Raw genomic sequence first — 17,055 nt, 5'->3', positions numbered from 1 at the left:
CCTTTGGAGAACTTTTAAAAATGGATGAAGAAAAAGAGGAAGAAGTAGGAAATGAATTACAATTGATTTACATTTACAGAGCTGTTTCTGAGCTCCCAGACGTCTTTCCTTCGTTAGTAAAGATTGTTCCACCTCCCTACATGGCTCTCTTTCAATATGCATTTGATTTATATTTTACCTGAGGTTTTCCTTGCCCTCATTTCCCTTTATCCCTTCATGATGCTTGTGAATTTTGAGTAGTACAGGGAGAAGTTGGAGGAAAAGCAATGCCCAGTATGGCATCAGCAAACTCAACATAAAGTTACTTGCTGTTTATGTTAACAAATAATAGTTCTGCAGACATAGCAGTGCCTTTTTTAAAAAATAAATGTTTCAATAAATTTAATTACACGGGTAGAAGATAAAACTGTCAGTTTGCAAATGGATTTCAAAGGTACCAGTAGAAAATATTAGAGATGTTATTAACTCAGTGCCTGGCTGACAGGGAGGGGACCACTTTAAGATTATTTGCTTTACCTGAAACCCTTTAAGTATTTCAGGGCAAGTATTAAACTAACAGAGGCCAAATATGTTTGTCAAGCCCTTTAGACTGAGTTACGTCTTCGGTGCAGTAGTATGGTTCTTACAGGTTTGAAGAAAGTAAAAGTTTGCTTTTCTCCCTAAAGAAAACCAGAATTTTAGGCTGGTACAGGCTCCCAGTACTCTACCTCCACAGGTGCCCTGCATACTTCAGCCCCTTCTCTGTGGTCCTGGGCTTGGAGCATACAAATACAAGCATAGACCTAGCATCTTCATCTTGAAACTTAGCATTTGGAAGTTCAGAGGAAGTTCCCACTATGGTGGCAGAAACCTTTGGTTAGTAAAGATTATCATTTATAGTGTCATTCAAAATAGCTGTTTACCTTGTGGTTTATAGTGTCATTCAAAATAGCTGTTTACCTTGTGGCTCAGAGTAAGTGAAAGAGTAGAGCTGAATGTAAAACAAAGAGGTTTTACTTATTTTAGTTTCTATATTCTTCTTAAATGAAATTAATCTTTTGAAACTCCAGGGCCAGTGATATGTATTTGATCTAGTGAGTCTGTGCACTACAGTAAGTTTGTTACGTGCAAGGACATAGGGGTGTTTCCCAGTATTCATGGATGTGTTATTAATCCTTCGCCCTTTACATCACCACAGCTTTTCTATATTTTATTCTGTAGTCTCCAAATGGTACAGTTCCTCTTGCTTGTAGCTAATCAGTTACTTGATTCTCTTTATGGTTTTTCATATTGATCTAATGGCCTTATATTAAGATAGGTTCAGTCAATTTGTAATTGTTAATATTTGAAATTTTTTCTTTTTTTTTTCTTAACTCTTTAGTACTTAGTTTTAGAGATTGAGGAAGTACATAAATTGTCAATTGCTAAAAATTGTCTCTGAGTAAAGTTTTAGGAGAAGCTGTGTGAAAAAGTAGTAATAAAGTAGTAGTTGAGTAAGTTAAGTAGGGAAAAAAAAATTGACAAATTCGGAAGTGCTTAGAAAGTTGGAATAATCAAAATAAATCACACTCATGTCACTAGTGAATAATATTATTATAATATTATCGTAGAATTTTGTATATAGGTTAATGAAAAATATGCAAAGGCAGGATTTCAGCATCTTTAAAATTCTTCCCACACAGGATGTTTAATGATTAATAAGCATTTTTCTGATACGTTTTTGTATATGTCTCTGTAATCTGCATGTTGTTCTTGTTTAGTCTCATAGTGAAAAGTGAAAGTCTCTCAGTCATGTCCAACTCTTTGCGACTCCATGGACTGTATAGTCCATGGAGTTTTCCAGGCCAGAATACTGGAGTGGGTAGCGTTTCCCTTCTCCAGGGGAATCTTCTCAACCCAGGGATCGAACTGCATTGCAGGTGGATTCTTTACTAGGTGAGCCACAGGGAAGCCCACGTTGTGTCCAACTCTTTGCAACCCCATGAACTGTGGCCTGCCAGACTCCTCGTCCATCGGATTTCCTAGAGAAGAATACTGGAGTGGGTTGCTATGTCCTCCTCCAGGGGATCTTCCCAACCTAGGATGGAACCAGTGTCTGTTATGTCTCTTGCTTTGCTAGGCAGATTCTTAAGATCTTCCCTGGTGGCCCAGATGGTAAAACATCTCCCTGCAATGCGGGAGACCCAGATTTGATTGCTGGTTTGGGAAGATCTCCTGGAAAAGGAAATGGCAACTCACTCCAGTACTCTTGCCTGGAAAATTCCGTGGACGGAGGAGCCTAGTAGGTACAGTCCATGGGGTCGCAAAGAATCCGACATAACTGAGCGACTTCACTTTCACTTTCGTATGCTAGATAATATACAGAAAAGAGAAGACTAGGACTAAGATTGTGCTAAATTGCTTCAGTCATGTCCAGCTGTTTGTGACCCTATGGACTGTAGCCTGCCAGGCTCCTTTGTCCATGGGATTCTCCAGGCAAGAATACTGGAGTGGGTTGCCATGCCCTCCAGAGCATCTTCCCAACCTAGAATTGAACCAGTGTCTGTTATATCTCTTGCTTTGGCAGGCAGATTCTTAACCACTAGCACCACCTGGATGTCCAGAACTAAGATGCCAAGTTAAAAGACATTGATATGGAAGATCAGTTGTCAAAAAGCCTTTGTAATGTCTCAGTTCTGTCCATTTCTCTTCTGAAATGTATATGTAGTCTTTTCAAAGACTCTTCAGTATGCTCAAGATCTGTGAATGAATTCTAACAATTTCAAGCCTCAGCTCCATTTGTTCCATTCATTAGCTGCTGAGTAATTCCCTTCAGCTTTTCACATTTTGTTTTTTTGCACTTTTTTAGCCAGGAAGACCAAGTTTCTATTTATTGCTTTTTTAACACCAATAGACATGCAGGTGATCTCTGGTTCAAGTTTTCTCTATGCCAAAGAGAACTGTTGTTGGGTCAACATTTGGGAATTTCAAAGTGATGTTCAGTAGTCTGTATCTCAATAGGAATTTAGTCTTTAAAGAAGCTTCAACTTGTGAACATTTTAGATAATCTGAATATTTCTACCTGTACATATAGATTTCACTCAGTGCCTCTTGCTGCCAAACAAAAAATCTGTTTTGACAGCTTTCATAGTTTTGTATGGACTGCAGTATTTGACAATCATTTAAACACATTATTGCAAAATACCCTTGTTATTTAATAAAAACAAAGGTCTTATACAGTGAATCTAGTTAAAACAGTTAACAGACATCAGCTATACTAAATCCTCACATGAGTGAGCTGCTCACTGAATTTAACCTAATTGACTGTCAAAATGAGGACAAATGAACACAAGTATGGGACTTTTCTATAGTTTTATACTGTGCTGTCAAACATTGTATATAAGCTTGTAGATGTAATTGGAAATGTTATGTGTCTCTCTGGATATGAGTACATGTAGTAATATGTGGTTTTTTTTTTTTTTAACTTTTTCCTTATTCAAAATGGTAAAGGGCTAGAATGTATTTTGTGACTTTAAAGCCAGTGTTTTTGTTTCTATATGCTTGTTTTTCTGAGAGAAAAAATTGAGTTTTCAAACTTAATTGGGCACAAAAATAATTTGATATCCCTTAACTTGCTTGATACAAGCTGACATGGAATGACAGCCATCATTCTCTAGTATCTCAAAACCCTTGTTATTTATTTAGGAAACAATCTTTGAGCATCTTCTCTGTCCGAGGTTCTATACTAAAGACCCAGTCCAAACCCGCAAGATGATAAAATTAGATAATAAAAATTTTATAGAGGGGCACAGTACTAATAATCACTTGAAATGAATACCCTGTTATCTTTCAGATTTAATTATGGATGGGGAATATTTTTGTTACTTTCTGCTACTTTGGTTGGGTATATTGACACGAAAAGGATTTTAAAAGCTGCATGTCTGCCAAGAAGCTCTGATAAATCAGAGTCCAGTAGGAACTATTAAAACCCAGACCATAAAACATTTTGTGTTCAACCATTGTGAATCTTTAGCAAGTCGCTCTTCACTAACTTTTCCTTCCACTTGATGCCCTACTTTGGTTTAATTGAAATTCATCAGAGACTTAAAGTTTATGTAATTAATGGAAACCTAAGACATGCGCAGTAGATGTGTCAGTCAGTTCTTTCAAGCTGCAAGTGGTTACTCTAATTGCTGTCATAATGGCCCATTAGTCATGCCTCCAAAGAGGTGTCAGATACTTTCTCCTTCTGAAACATCTGTGTTATTTAATAAATTGAATAAGCAAGCCTGAGTTTGCACAGAATACTAAGTAAGCTTGAGTAATCACCTCTCTAGAGGCATTCTTTGAAGCAGTATCACTGTGGGTGAGGCATTTCTGTTCTATCCTTGGCAATGAAACTTGGGAGAGTTTTCTTTCACTTCCACACTGTTCCACGAATATTAACAAAACATTTTCTTCTTTACCCTGAACTCCTCCAGGTCTTCTTTTTTGTAATAGCACATTATGTGGAAGTGATGTTGCAGGGTTACTACATAAGGTGTTAAGTAAGGAACTGTTTTTATTTGATTTTTCATTTCAAGAGTATAGAAAATATCTTCTGAGTTCATGAACAGGACAGACTGTAAACTATATTCTTCAAATTTTCCTTCCAAAATAAAAAATGGATATATATATATGTATATGCCAGTTGGATATGCAGCCTTGTTTTTAATTACTGCCAAGGACTTTAATTCAGTTAAAAATAAAATTAATGTTTTCTTCTAGTTATTCCTCCTGCATATTTTTTCAAAATAATTTAGAGGAAAGATATTGGAATATTCAAAATGCTTCATAAAAAGTCAATAGATGAAAATTGATAAGCTCTGATTTTAACATGACATGTGGTTAAAGAGATTTATATATGTCCCATATTTAGAGAACATTATTGGGGAAGAAATATGTAACTGAGAGTTGAGAAGTCAGCTCAAAGAACCACATTCAAGGCACTAAGAAATAATCTTTTAATATCTCTTCCTTCAAAAGCAACCAGGCTTCAAATTTCTAGCCTCAGTGAAACTTTTTAGACTTAGAACTACAAGTACTTACTACATGACAAAATGTTGAAACTCCTCTTTCACTTGAGAGTCATATAATGGCTGTGGTTTCCTCAGCTATCTTACCTCTTTTGTTTTGTTCCTGAGATGATTTTTGTAGTAATTATAACAACCAGAATTTGCATAGCACTTTGGAAAGCTTTGAATTAATTTTTCTTACTTTACCTTTCAGATATCCCTTAAAATGTGCATTCTTTCATTATACCCAACAAATAAGATGAAATGGCTTACCCAGTGTCACACAGTTAGCGTTTGTGGGTATAGGATTCTAGTCCAAGCCTCCAGATCAGAATGTCTATGTTCCTGATAAACTGTTTTCATGGGCCTCCCAAATTAAAGCTAGAAGAGTCTAGATTCATCAATGTCATTTCCACTTGCCCATCATAAAAGAACATCAAAACTAAGGATCTCTCTCTCTCTGTTACTTATTCTAATATCATCAACTGTCCTCATTCATTCTTTTTGTTTTTTAGTTTATTTTTTCATTGAAGGATAATTCCTTTACAGAATTTTGTTGTTTTCTGTCAGACGTCAACATGAATCAGCCATAGGTATACATATATCCACTCCCTTATGAACCTCCTTCCCTATCACACCCCTCTAGGTTGATATAGAGCCCCTGTTGGAGTTTCCTGAGCCATACAGCAAATTCCCATAGGCTATCTGTTTTACATATGGTAATGTAAGCTTCCATGTTACTCTTTCCATACATCTCACCCTCTCTTCCCCACTCCCTATTGTCCATAAGTCTATTCTCTATGTTTTTTTCTCCATTGCTGCCCTGTAAATAAATTCTTCAGTACCATTTTTCTCTATTCCTTATATGTGCGTTGCTGCTGCTACTGCTGCTAAGTCGTTCAGAGTCATGTCCGACTCTGTGCGACCCCACAGACGGCCTCCTACCAGGCTCCTCTGTCCCTGGGATTCTCCAGGCAAGAACACTGGAGTGGGTTGCCATCTCCTTCTCCAATGCATGAAAGTGAAAAGTGAAAGTGAAGTCACTCAGTCGTGTCCGACTCTCGGTGACCTCATGGACTGCAGCCTACCAGGCTCCTCCGTCCATGGGATTTTCCAGGCAAGAGTACTGGAGTGGGGTGCCATTGCCTTCTCTGATATGTGCGTTAGAATATGATATTTATCTTTGTCTTTCTGACTCACTTCAGTCTGTATAAGTTCTAGGTTCATCCACCTCATCAGAGCTGACTCAAATGCACTCATTTTTATGGCTGAGTAATATTCCATTGTGTATATGTACCACAACTTCTTAATCTATTCATACGTTGATGGGCATCTAGGTTATTTCCATGTTCTAGCTATTGTAAATAGTGTTGCAATGAGCAATGGGATACATGTGTCTCTTTCAACCCTGGATTCCTCAGGGTATATACCTAGGAGTGGGATTGCTGGGTTATATGGTGGTTTTATTCCTAGTTTTTTTTTTAAGGAATCTCCATACCATCTTCCATAGTGCCTGTATCAGTTTACATTCCCATTAACAGTGGAAGAGGGTTCCCTTTTCTCCACACCCTCTCTAGCATTTATTGTTTGTAGACTTTTTGATGATAGCCATTCTGACTGGTGTGAGGTGATATCTCATTGTGGTTTTGATTTGCATTTCTCTAATAATGAACGATGTTGAGCATCTTTTCATGTGTCTGTTAGCCATCTGTATGTCTTCTTTGGAGAAATGTCTGTTTGGGTCTTTTTCCCCCTTTTTGATTGGGTTGTTTTTCTACTATTGAGTTGTATGAGCTGCTTGTATATTTTGGAAATTTATCCTTTGTCATTTGTTTCATTTGCTATTATTTTCACCCATGTCTTTTCACCTTGCTTATAGTTTCCTTTGCTGTGCAAAAGCTTTTATGTTTAATCAGAACTCTCCACCATGACCCATCCGTCTTGGGTGGCCCTACATGTCATGGCTCATAGTTTCATTGAGTTAGACAAAGTTGTGGTCCATGTGATCAGATTGGCTAGTTTTCTGTGATTGTGGTTTTTATTCTGTTTGACCTCTGATGGAAGAGGATAAGAGTATATTTAATATCTGTAATTGTGTTGTCTCTGAATGTTTATTCTTTAATTCTTCTAGGTCTTTGATTCTTGCATTTTCTCCATTTTGTTCGCAAAGGTTATGATCATCTTTAGTATCATTTTTCTGAATCCTTTCTCGGGTAGTTTCCTTTTCATTTATTTGGACTTCTGTGTTTCTAGTTTGTTCCTTCACTTTTGTAGTATTTCTCTGTCTTTTCATTTTTTTTTTTTTTTAACTTATTGTGTGTGCAGTCTCTTTTTCCCAGGCTTCAAGGTTGAATTCTTTCTACCTTTTGGTTTCTGCACTCCTAAGGTTGGTCCAGTGGTTTGTGTAAGCTTCTTCTAGGGTGAGATTTGTGCTGAGTTTTTGTTTGTTTTTCCTCTGATGGGCAAGGCTGAGTGAGGTGCTAATCCTGGCTGCTGATGACTGGGTTTGTATTTTTGTTTTGTTTGTTGTTTAGATGTTGTTTAGATGAGGCATCCTGTACAGGGTGCTACATTGGTAGTTGGGGGATGCTGGATCTTGTATTCCAGTGGTTTCCTTTGTGTGAGTTCTCACTATTTGATACCATCTAGAAGGCAATGGCACCCCACTCCAGTACTCTTGCCTGGAAAATCCCATGGACAGAGGAGCCTGATAGGCTGCAGTCCATGGGGTTGCTAAGAGTCGGGCATGACTGAGTGACTTCACTTTCACTTTTTACTTTCATGCATTGGAGAAGGAGATGGCAACCCTCTCCAGTGTTCTTGCCTGGAGAATCCCAGGGACAGAGGAGCCTAGTGGGCTGCCGTCTATGGGGTCGCATAGAGTCGGACACGACTGAAGCAACTTAGCAGCAGCAGCAGCAGGGTTAGTTCTCTAGTAGTCTAGGGTCTTGGAGTTAGTGCTCCCACTCCAAAGGCTCAGGGCTTGATCTCTTCAAATCTTTATGCTTATGGTAAGTTTTGAACATATATGATGAAAATTTTCAAGAATGTATGCAGTGGATTCTCTGTTTAATTTCCAAGTGTATCAGGGCTGGCTAAGAAGACTCCTTAGGTGGACACCAGAAATGCCATTGAGAAGGGAAGACAGCACTGAAGCCTCTGGGTTCCTGATTACCGTGTATAGCTTAGAGAATCCTACCCAGTGCTCTGTGGAGACCTGTGATTGTCTCTTGTAGCCATCCTCGAAAACAGCCAGGGTATTAGATGTAATCTGTGCGGGGTCTGTGGCAGGAGGTGTGGGTGGGAGGCCACAGCATATGTGGGAAGTCCCCATATATATGGGGGCCACCGGGCTGTCTCCCGCAGTCCCGGAGGCAGTTTGTCCAGTTGTTTCAGACTCCCGGGCTTTGGCTGCAGGGAGAGCCAGTTTGCTTCCTCGTTCATTCTATTTTAAAATAATTTTAGTTACGTATTTTTGGCTGTGTTAGATCTTTGTTGCTACATGGGCTTTTACTGTAGTTGTGGCGGGTGTGGGCTACTCTGTATTGTGCTACACAGGCTTCTTATTGCCGTGGCTTCTCTTGTGGTTGAGTATGGGGGTCTAGGGTGTGTGAACTTCAGTTGTTGCAGTGCATGGGCTCTAGAGCACAGGCTCAGTAGTTGTGGTGGATGGGCTTAGCTGCTCCAGTGTGTGGGATCTTCCCAGACCAGGGCTTGAACCCATGTCTCCTGCATTGGTGTGCTATGCTAAGTCGCTTCAGTCGTGTCCGACTCTGCCACTCCATAGACGGCAGCCCACCAGGCTCCCCCGTCCCTGGGATTCTCCAGGCAAGAACACTGGAGTGGGCTGCCATTTCCTTCTCCAATGCATGAAAGTAAAAAGTGAAAGTGAAGTCGCTCAGTCGTGTCCGACTCTTAGCGACCCCATGGACTGCAGCCTAACAGGCTCCTCCATCCATGGGATTTTCCAAGCAGGAGTACTGGAGTCGGGTGCCATTGCCTTCTCCGCCTGCATTGGTAGGCAGATTCTTTACCACTGAGCTACCAGGGAAGCCCTCATTCTTTATAACAAGAATTTGCTGAATTTTTGTGGAATATATTGTGCTCTGAAAATGCTTAGCCTGGACCCAAGGGACTGTCAGTATGTGTATGTGTATTTATCTACTTAGTTAGTTATTTGTTTATAGTCATTTCATGTTGTAAAAAAAGATTTATGGTAGCTTCTAATCTGTGTGAAGTATAGCACGGTGATATACATTAGAAGTTACTGAGATGGGAAACACACACGCACATAAAACCAGTAAAAATATAAAATGCACTCCAGAGTGGGACTCATGAAGCACTATGTATTTTCTAGGACCCTCACTTTATACTGTACTTGCAGGAAGGCATGAAGTGATTGACCTTAAAGTATGCCTCCAAATAATTAATCATCCAGAGGGCAAAATAAATTGTACTATATGTTATATTTATCTTTAAAAAAATAAAAGAAAGTATGTAAGAGATAATATAGAACTGAACAATATTTAAACAAAGAATATGGAAGGTGACTGATATATAAACTTACAGTATTTATTGTTGCCAAATGAATCTTAGAATTTTATCATGAGCATCTTACATAGTTTCAGAGCATGTAGAACTGGCTGTTAACTTTCTGTCTCTTTTGGTTTGGTAGGATTTATTTGAGGAAGTGAAATCTACTGAGTAAATCAGAATGGATGGAGTCCAAGTACTTCCTCTTAACTTTCTCAGAAAGTGACTTTTTGGAGCTGATAGAAGGAGTTATTTTTTGGTTCTTCTTCATTAACATATGTTCTACCATCTTATGTTAAGTGTATGTTGACAGAAGCGTTATTTTAATTATTAAGGTGCAATTCTGATAATTTTTATGTCTGTTGAAGACACTCTTTGTGTTTAATCAACCATCTAACAGAAACAAGGGTGAAGTACTGAAATAGCACCCAAATTTGAGAATTTGAGTACCAAATTTGAGAATATGGTCAAACCTAATTTTCATATGACAGTCGTCAGTTTGTAGAGAAAGTAGTGGATGAAATCATTTTGGAAGAGGCAAGTTGTGTGATCTGTGTTTGCAAATGAAAATTGAAGTACATTGCAGCTGGATTTTGATCCTAATGATTAATGTAAACTCTCAACAAAGATAAAGCTTAACAGAAAATATATTTTGTGACATACACCCATAAAGCAGTTACTCTTACATAAGTAATTGTATAGCATTATACTTGAAGATAGGAGAGATGGCCAAATACCTAAGTTCAGTTTTAGATGAACTGTTCCCAGTCTTTTTCTTGTACCATCAAGATACTGTTATTGCATATCACTTTCTTTTTTTTTTTCTTTTTGCATATCACTTTCTCCTCTTTCCAAACACAATCTTTTCAGTTATCCTTTATCAGGAAATAGATCACATAAACTGGAAGTTATCTTTAACCAGACAACATGCAAACTGACCTTGGAGGTTCTAAGGAATCCTTTGTAGGAGAATGCAGTTGCTTATTCATTCTAGCCACTGTGCTCAAAAGTAATATGATTTTAATTATTTAGATTGGATAGATTAATTGTAGTCATGATAACTGTATGTTAGGTCTTAAAAGATTTCCTGTTTTCTAGGTGCTTATACTAAAACATTTACAAATGATTTATGTGACGTGTAAGCCATGTTACCAGGGCTTCCCTGGTGGCTCACATGGTAAAGCGTCTGCCTGCAATGTGGGAGACCCAGGTTTGATCCCTGGGTTGGGACTATCCCTTGGAGAAGGCAATGGCACCCCACTCCAGTACCCTTGCCTGGAAAATCCCATGAACAGAGGAGCCTGGTAGGCTACAGTCCATGGGGTCACAAAGAGTCAGACACGACTGAGCAGCTTGACTTCACTTTATGTGAAGTGTAGGATTTACTTCAAGATTATCCAAGGGTGGAGGGAGCAAGTGAACATATAGCTTAAACAGGATTGAGCATTAATTGATAATTGTTGAAGTTGGGAGATAGGTACATACAGATTTATTACACTTTTCTCTGTGCTTCTGTTTATGTTTGGAAATTTCTAATACTTTTTAAAAAATGTCTAAATGAATGAAGTGTCTACCTAGGCCCCAGAGTATTGCTTTCCACCCTTCATGCCTTAAAAACACAGGGAACATCAGCTCCTTTATACTTTAATTATTTACTTAGTGGCATTTAGCTTACTTAAAGAAAAAAGCTGTATACCCATTTCCCCCACAACCTACTCCCCCCATCGCCCACTCTCAGCCTCTGGCAACCACCAGTCTGTTCTCTGTATCTGAACTTACTTTTCTTTTGAATTAATTGATTTTTAGATTTCATGTGCAACAGAGATCATATTGTATTTGTCTTTCTCTGGCTAATTTCTTGGGCTTCCCTGGTAGCTCAGAGGTTAAGGCATCTGCCTGCAATGTGGAAGAGCTGGGTTCGATCCCTGGGTTGGGAAGATCCCCTGGAGAAGGAAATGGCAACCCACTCCAGTATTCTTGCCTGGAAAATCCCATGGACAGAAGAGCCTGGTGGGCTGTACTCCATGGGGTAGCATAATGCCCTTGAGGTCCACCCATCTTGTGGCAAATGGCAAGATTTCGTTCTATTCTGTGGTGAAATTACATTCCATGTACGTGCATGCCACAGTTTTTATCCATTGGCGGACACTTAGGTTGTTTCCGTATCTTTGCCACTGTAAATAATGCTGCAGTGAACACAGGATGTGCATCTATCTTTTCTAATTAGTGTGTTCATTTTCTTCAGGTAAATATCCAGAAGTGGGATTTGGATGGATTGTATGGTCGTTCTATTTTTGGTTTTTTGAGGAGCCTCCGTACTGTTTTCCATAGTGCCTGCATTAATTTACATTCCTGTCAGCAGTACACAAGGGTTTTCCCTGCCCACATCCTCACCGACACTTGTTGTTTCCAGTCTTTTTGCTAATAGCCACCTAAGTGATGTGAGGGGACGTGTCACTGTGGTTTTGACTTGCATTTCCCTGATGATGAGTAACACTGAATATCTTTTCATGTACCTGTTTGTCATGTATATATCTTTGAAAAAATGTCTGTTCAGATCTGTCCATTTTTTAATCAGATTGTTAGTAGTTTGTTTTTGTCTTTTGTTTCCTGTTGAGTTGTATGAGTTCTTTCTATATTTTGGATGTCACTTGCAAATATTTTTTTCCATTCAGTAGGTTATCTTTTCATTCTGCGGATGGTTTCCTTTGCCATGCAGAACCTTTGTAGTTTGATGTAATCCCACGTGTTTGTTTTTGCTTTTGCTGCTTTCAATTTCGGTGTCAGGTTAAAAAATTCATGCCAAGTTTTATGTCAAGGAGCTTACCACTTAAATTTTCTTCTATCTATAAGTTTTATGGTTTCAGTTCTTACTTTCAATTCTTTAATCCATTTTAAGTTAATTTTTATATATGGTATAAAGTAACAGTACAGTCTTTATTAATTTATTTATGCCATGTGACTCTCTTGTTTTCCTAACACCATGTATTGAAGAGACTGCCCTTTTCCCACTGTATATTCTTGGCTTCTTTGTTGTAAATTAATTGACCATATATATCCATGGGTTCATTTCTAGGCTCTGTTCTGTTCAGTGATATGTGTTTCTTTATGCCAGTTCCATACTGTTTTAATTACTGTAGATTTGTATTGCTCTACTTAGGGCCCAGAGTACCAGTTTCCATCGTTCATGCGTTAAAGATGCGGAGAACATCAGTTCTTTTGCATCTTGCTCTTTTATATTAGAACTATCTATTTGAAATTTTCTTATGTAGATCTGTAGGAAAATTCCCTGCAGGAACACAATATGGACCCCTTTTGACTTTTATAATTAGGGGATTATACCTGGATGATAACCTATATTGAATATGTACTTACAGTTCTTATTATCAAAAGATAGGAGAAAGGTTGAGTTTTCCTTAAATATTTGCTCCTGTGTTAGAAAATATCAGTGTAAGATGGGAGAATTAAGAAACAGTTTTATTATCTGTAAAATGATGGAGCAGATAATTGAATTGCCTTGAAGCCCACCAGACCTGAGCACATGTGGCAATAACCATCAGAGAATTTTGCAATAACCTGTCTATATCTCTTCAACTCTTTTACCATTCCAAGTTTCTTTCCCAAATTATGTAAGCAGTAGATGACTAAAGAATTGTAGTTTTTTTTTTTTAATTAACCAATCCAACGAACATTTGTTTTTCTTGTTTTGACAATTTGTTTGGGAAAGGAGATGTTCGGTTTGTTAATCAGAGTAAGCCTTGGGAAAGAATAAACCCACCACAGAAATCTACCACAGAATAAATCTACCACAGAATCTGACACAGAATGTATACTAACTCGTCCTGTGAGAGGAGAGCGGAAGTGTTACTCCACCATTGATTAGAGTATCACTGGAGGGCAGGTAGATCACCACGTTCCCATCGAACCAAGCAGACGGGACAGTCTTAAGTACTGAATGGTTTCTTTAAAGATGTTAGCCCTTTTATTCATAGTCTCATCTCTGAAATGATGCTCATTCATGCCATTTCTGCCTTTAATATGATCTTGTATTTTTACTGTTTTTAGTAATAAAGTACTAAAGTCAGAGTATAATACAGAAACAAAAAGATGGTGGTGAATGTCATATACCATCTGTCTCTAAAAGTCAGGCTTATCTGCAGGGCTAGAAAACAGTCATCGTATTTTCCTACCAATTGTGAATTCTTAATGTAGTTAGTTTTTTAGAAATGAAATTGGGAGATTTTTTTAAAACTTCAGTAATTAACTAATAAATGAATTTCTGGCCCCAAAGTATTTGCACAGATCTTTTTGCATTATCTACTTTGGAAGCAAGATGAGGGACAAAATGTGTTAACTCACATATTACTACATTCCATATGGGCTGTGTCAGGGTGACCAGCTGTTAAGACAGTTGTGCCTTCTAAATATAAACTTAATTTTTCCCACTGATTGCTTATAAATCAGGACTTCAAAAGACCTCAGCAATCAAAATGGAAATATTTAGCCATAGTTATGTGCACAGGAACTTTTTTCAGAATTGACTTTGAAAGGTACTGTTCCAACTGATACTACCACTTTTTTTATGATAGAAATTTTTATCAAAATGTCCTCTTTATCAAATGTTTAATTAGGACTACTGCCTTTTGGTAATGAGGTATATGAGTCAATTTTGATTTTTCTGTAAAGTTTGATACATTAAAGTTGTAAATGAACGTTCAGTAAAGCTAGGCTCTTTTTCTTTGGCAAATCAAAGGTTTTGTTAAAGAAATTTTTCTTTGAAAGTTTGAAATAATGAGCATTTATTTTGTTGGCTCTGTGTTCTACTCCACCACCATCAAGATTGACCTTCCCCCAACCTTACTGCCTATCTCAAAACCCTCTTTTTTCCTCCTAACTCCTTTTTTTTTTTTCCGTGTATTTTATTTTATTTTTATTTATTTATTTATTTTTAATTTTATTTTGTTTTTAAACTTTATATAATTGTATTAGTTTTGCCAAATATCAAAATGAATCCATCACAGGTATACATGTGCTCCCCATCCTGAACCCTCCTCCCTCCTCCCTCCCCATACCATCCCTCTGGGTCGTCCCAGTGCACTAGCCCCAAGCATCCAGTATCGTGCATTGAACCTGGACTGGCATCTCGTTTCATACATGATATTTTACATGTTTCAATGCCATTCTCCCAAATTTTCCCACCCTCTCCCTCTCCCACAGAGTCCATAAGACTGTTCTATACATCTTTTTTTATAGTTGTATAGTTTTCCTATAGTTGGCCTCTTTCTGTTTTGTTTTATTTTTGAACAGAGACCAATCAGTACAATTTTTGTGTTTGTTCAGGAGTCAGACGGCCAGGGCTGCCCATTCTGTCGCTGCGAAATAAAAGGAACGGAGCCCATCATCGTGGACCCCTTTGATCCGAGGGATGAAGGATCAAGGTGCTGTAGCATCATTGACCCTTTTGGAATGCCGATGCTGGACTTGGACGATGATGATGACCGGGAAGAGTCCTTGATGATGAATCGGTTGGCAAATGTTCGAAAGGTAAACTAGGAAATATAGGTTTTTTCCATGTGTTGTGTGGACATGAAAAAGAAATGATGCTGTCACAAGTAGGGTATGATTGAATTTGCTTGGGTTTGAGAAAGAAAGATTCCAGAATCAAAAGAAAGGTGAAGATATAAGTAATGTTGAAAGGCTGTTGGAATCATTGGGTGAGAAAGAACTAAACTACTCCCAGTGCTCTTGCTGGTTTTAAACTCCAAAATGAGAGATGGTGAGAGCCTTCATATAGAATTAAACATCATCTGATGTTTAACTGGCAGTAGCATATCCATGAAGAAAATCGAAGAAAGGAAATTATTAAAATTAGAAGTGATGATATTACCTTTGTGAAGTTACCATGGTCTGGAGTTTGCTTATCAATATTGCTCTCGAAGGAAATTAACTTTGTCAGTTCACTGGGAATGGATGCTACTACACAGTTTATGCAACCAAGCCCACAGGGACTAGTCAGTGAACCAAAATGCCAGTTGAGTAATTAACAAACGAGAAATGTAATGATCCAGAGAACTGGACTCTGAGCTATCAGGCTATTCTCTGTATAAAAGGATACATGAAATTCAGCTTACACTCAGAAGTGATTGAGTGATATTTGCTCTTAAAATTAGAGAAATGGTAACGAGTGGTATGAAAGGGTTGGCACACACAGTCTGAAGGTGCCCCCCTTCCGTCTGACTCAGGGCAGGTGTGGCTAATCAGTCATGGTCCTCGTCCCTGCTGGGTTCAGACTTGGCCTGAATGGCCTTGTAGAACCTCTGCTCTAATTTGTTAGGATATGGCAGGTAATATGCAACTTGTTTGCCATCTGTGTAGGTAGAGTGATGATAATGTGTGATGGCACCAGACCATGTCTGCCATATGCATCTGGGTCTCTGAGTTAGGGAGACACCTGGTACAGGAAACAGATGAGGTGATTGGGGGGTTACTGCTGCTTTAGGGCTATGTCAAAGTTTATTTCTTGGCCCTCCTGCATTTTGTGTTCTAGTGTTCCCATGCTTACCAAGTACTTGTCCTTAGGATTTATTTTTACTCTATTTTTGATTGGAGGATAATTATTTTATGATGTTGTGTTGGGCACTGCTGTACAACAGTGTGAATCAAATTTAAGTAAACGTATATCCATCCCCCTCCTGAGCCTCCTTCCCACCCCACCCCCCATCTTACCCCTCTAGGTCATCATAGAGCACTAGGCTGAGTGCCCTGTTACATAGCAGCTTTCCACTATCTGTTTTACACATGGTCATGTAGATATTTCAGTCCTCTCAAATTTCTGCATATGGAGATAAGATTACCACCACCAGAATGGCTACTCTCAAAGTTTGCTTTGGTATGAGATGATTTTTATTCTTCACCTCACTGGTTTTTCGTAAATATGTCATCATTTAAGAGAAAGTACTCTTGATTCTGTCTTTTAATGCTGACAACTATATTCAGTTTTGAAGTTTGTGATACCTTTAGCCCAAGAGATGGAAGAAAGGAAGTAATTATTCCTCAGTTCCTCAGTAACCCTATGTAAAGGATGAACAAGAAACAAAAAGCTCTAACTGAAACAGGGAATTGAGACTTAAATTTTAAGATGAACTCCTAATCAGTATTTTCTACCAGTATTAATATGTATATGAACAAAACTTCTCACATCTTTTATTCTCTCACCTTGAAGAGGAAGATACCCTTCTCATTTTTCAGATAAGGAAATGAGGCTCAGGGTAGGCTTCTGATGTGCTGCATTAGGAAGTTGTGGAGCCAGAATTCAGTTATGTCTGTTGGATAAAAATGCAGTGATGACCAACACTTCATATGTAGCTCTCACATGCAATGTGATGAAATGGTTTCTACCAAGTCAGATTGTGGACTGTATCCTAAAATATTTGTCATATAATATTATTTTAATGAAGTAAAATAAAGTAGTAACATGATTTCAGTGAGCTTACAGTGTTCTAGGTTCTTA

General features: G+C 38.2%; 1 protein-coding gene across 8 annotated transcripts in view; it reads left to right on the top strand.

The window, feature by feature from the left end:
* The window catches only part of CBLB (Cbl proto-oncogene B), a 225,729-nt gene that overhangs the window by 134,345 nt on the left and 74,329 nt on the right, over positions 1–17,055 (top strand). For all 8 annotated transcript variants that reach the window (XM_027565080.1, XM_027564994.1, XM_027564910.1 and 5 more), the window contains exon 10: positions 14,886–15,089. In XM_027565080.1, the coding sequence (XP_027420881.1) occupies positions 14,886–15,089 (204 nt within the window). The remainder of the gene's footprint in view (positions 1–14,885; positions 15,090–17,055) is intronic.

This window comes from Bos indicus x Bos taurus, chromosome 1 (genome assembly GCF_003369695.1).
Source record: "Bos indicus x Bos taurus breed Angus x Brahman F1 hybrid chromosome 1, Bos_hybrid_MaternalHap_v2.0, whole genome shotgun sequence".
Lineage (NCBI taxonomy): Eukaryota > Metazoa > Chordata > Mammalia > Artiodactyla > Bovidae > Bos > Bos indicus x Bos taurus.
The sequence above is the reverse complement of the archived record's forward strand: the minus strand, read 5'-3'. Positions and strand labels throughout refer to the sequence as shown.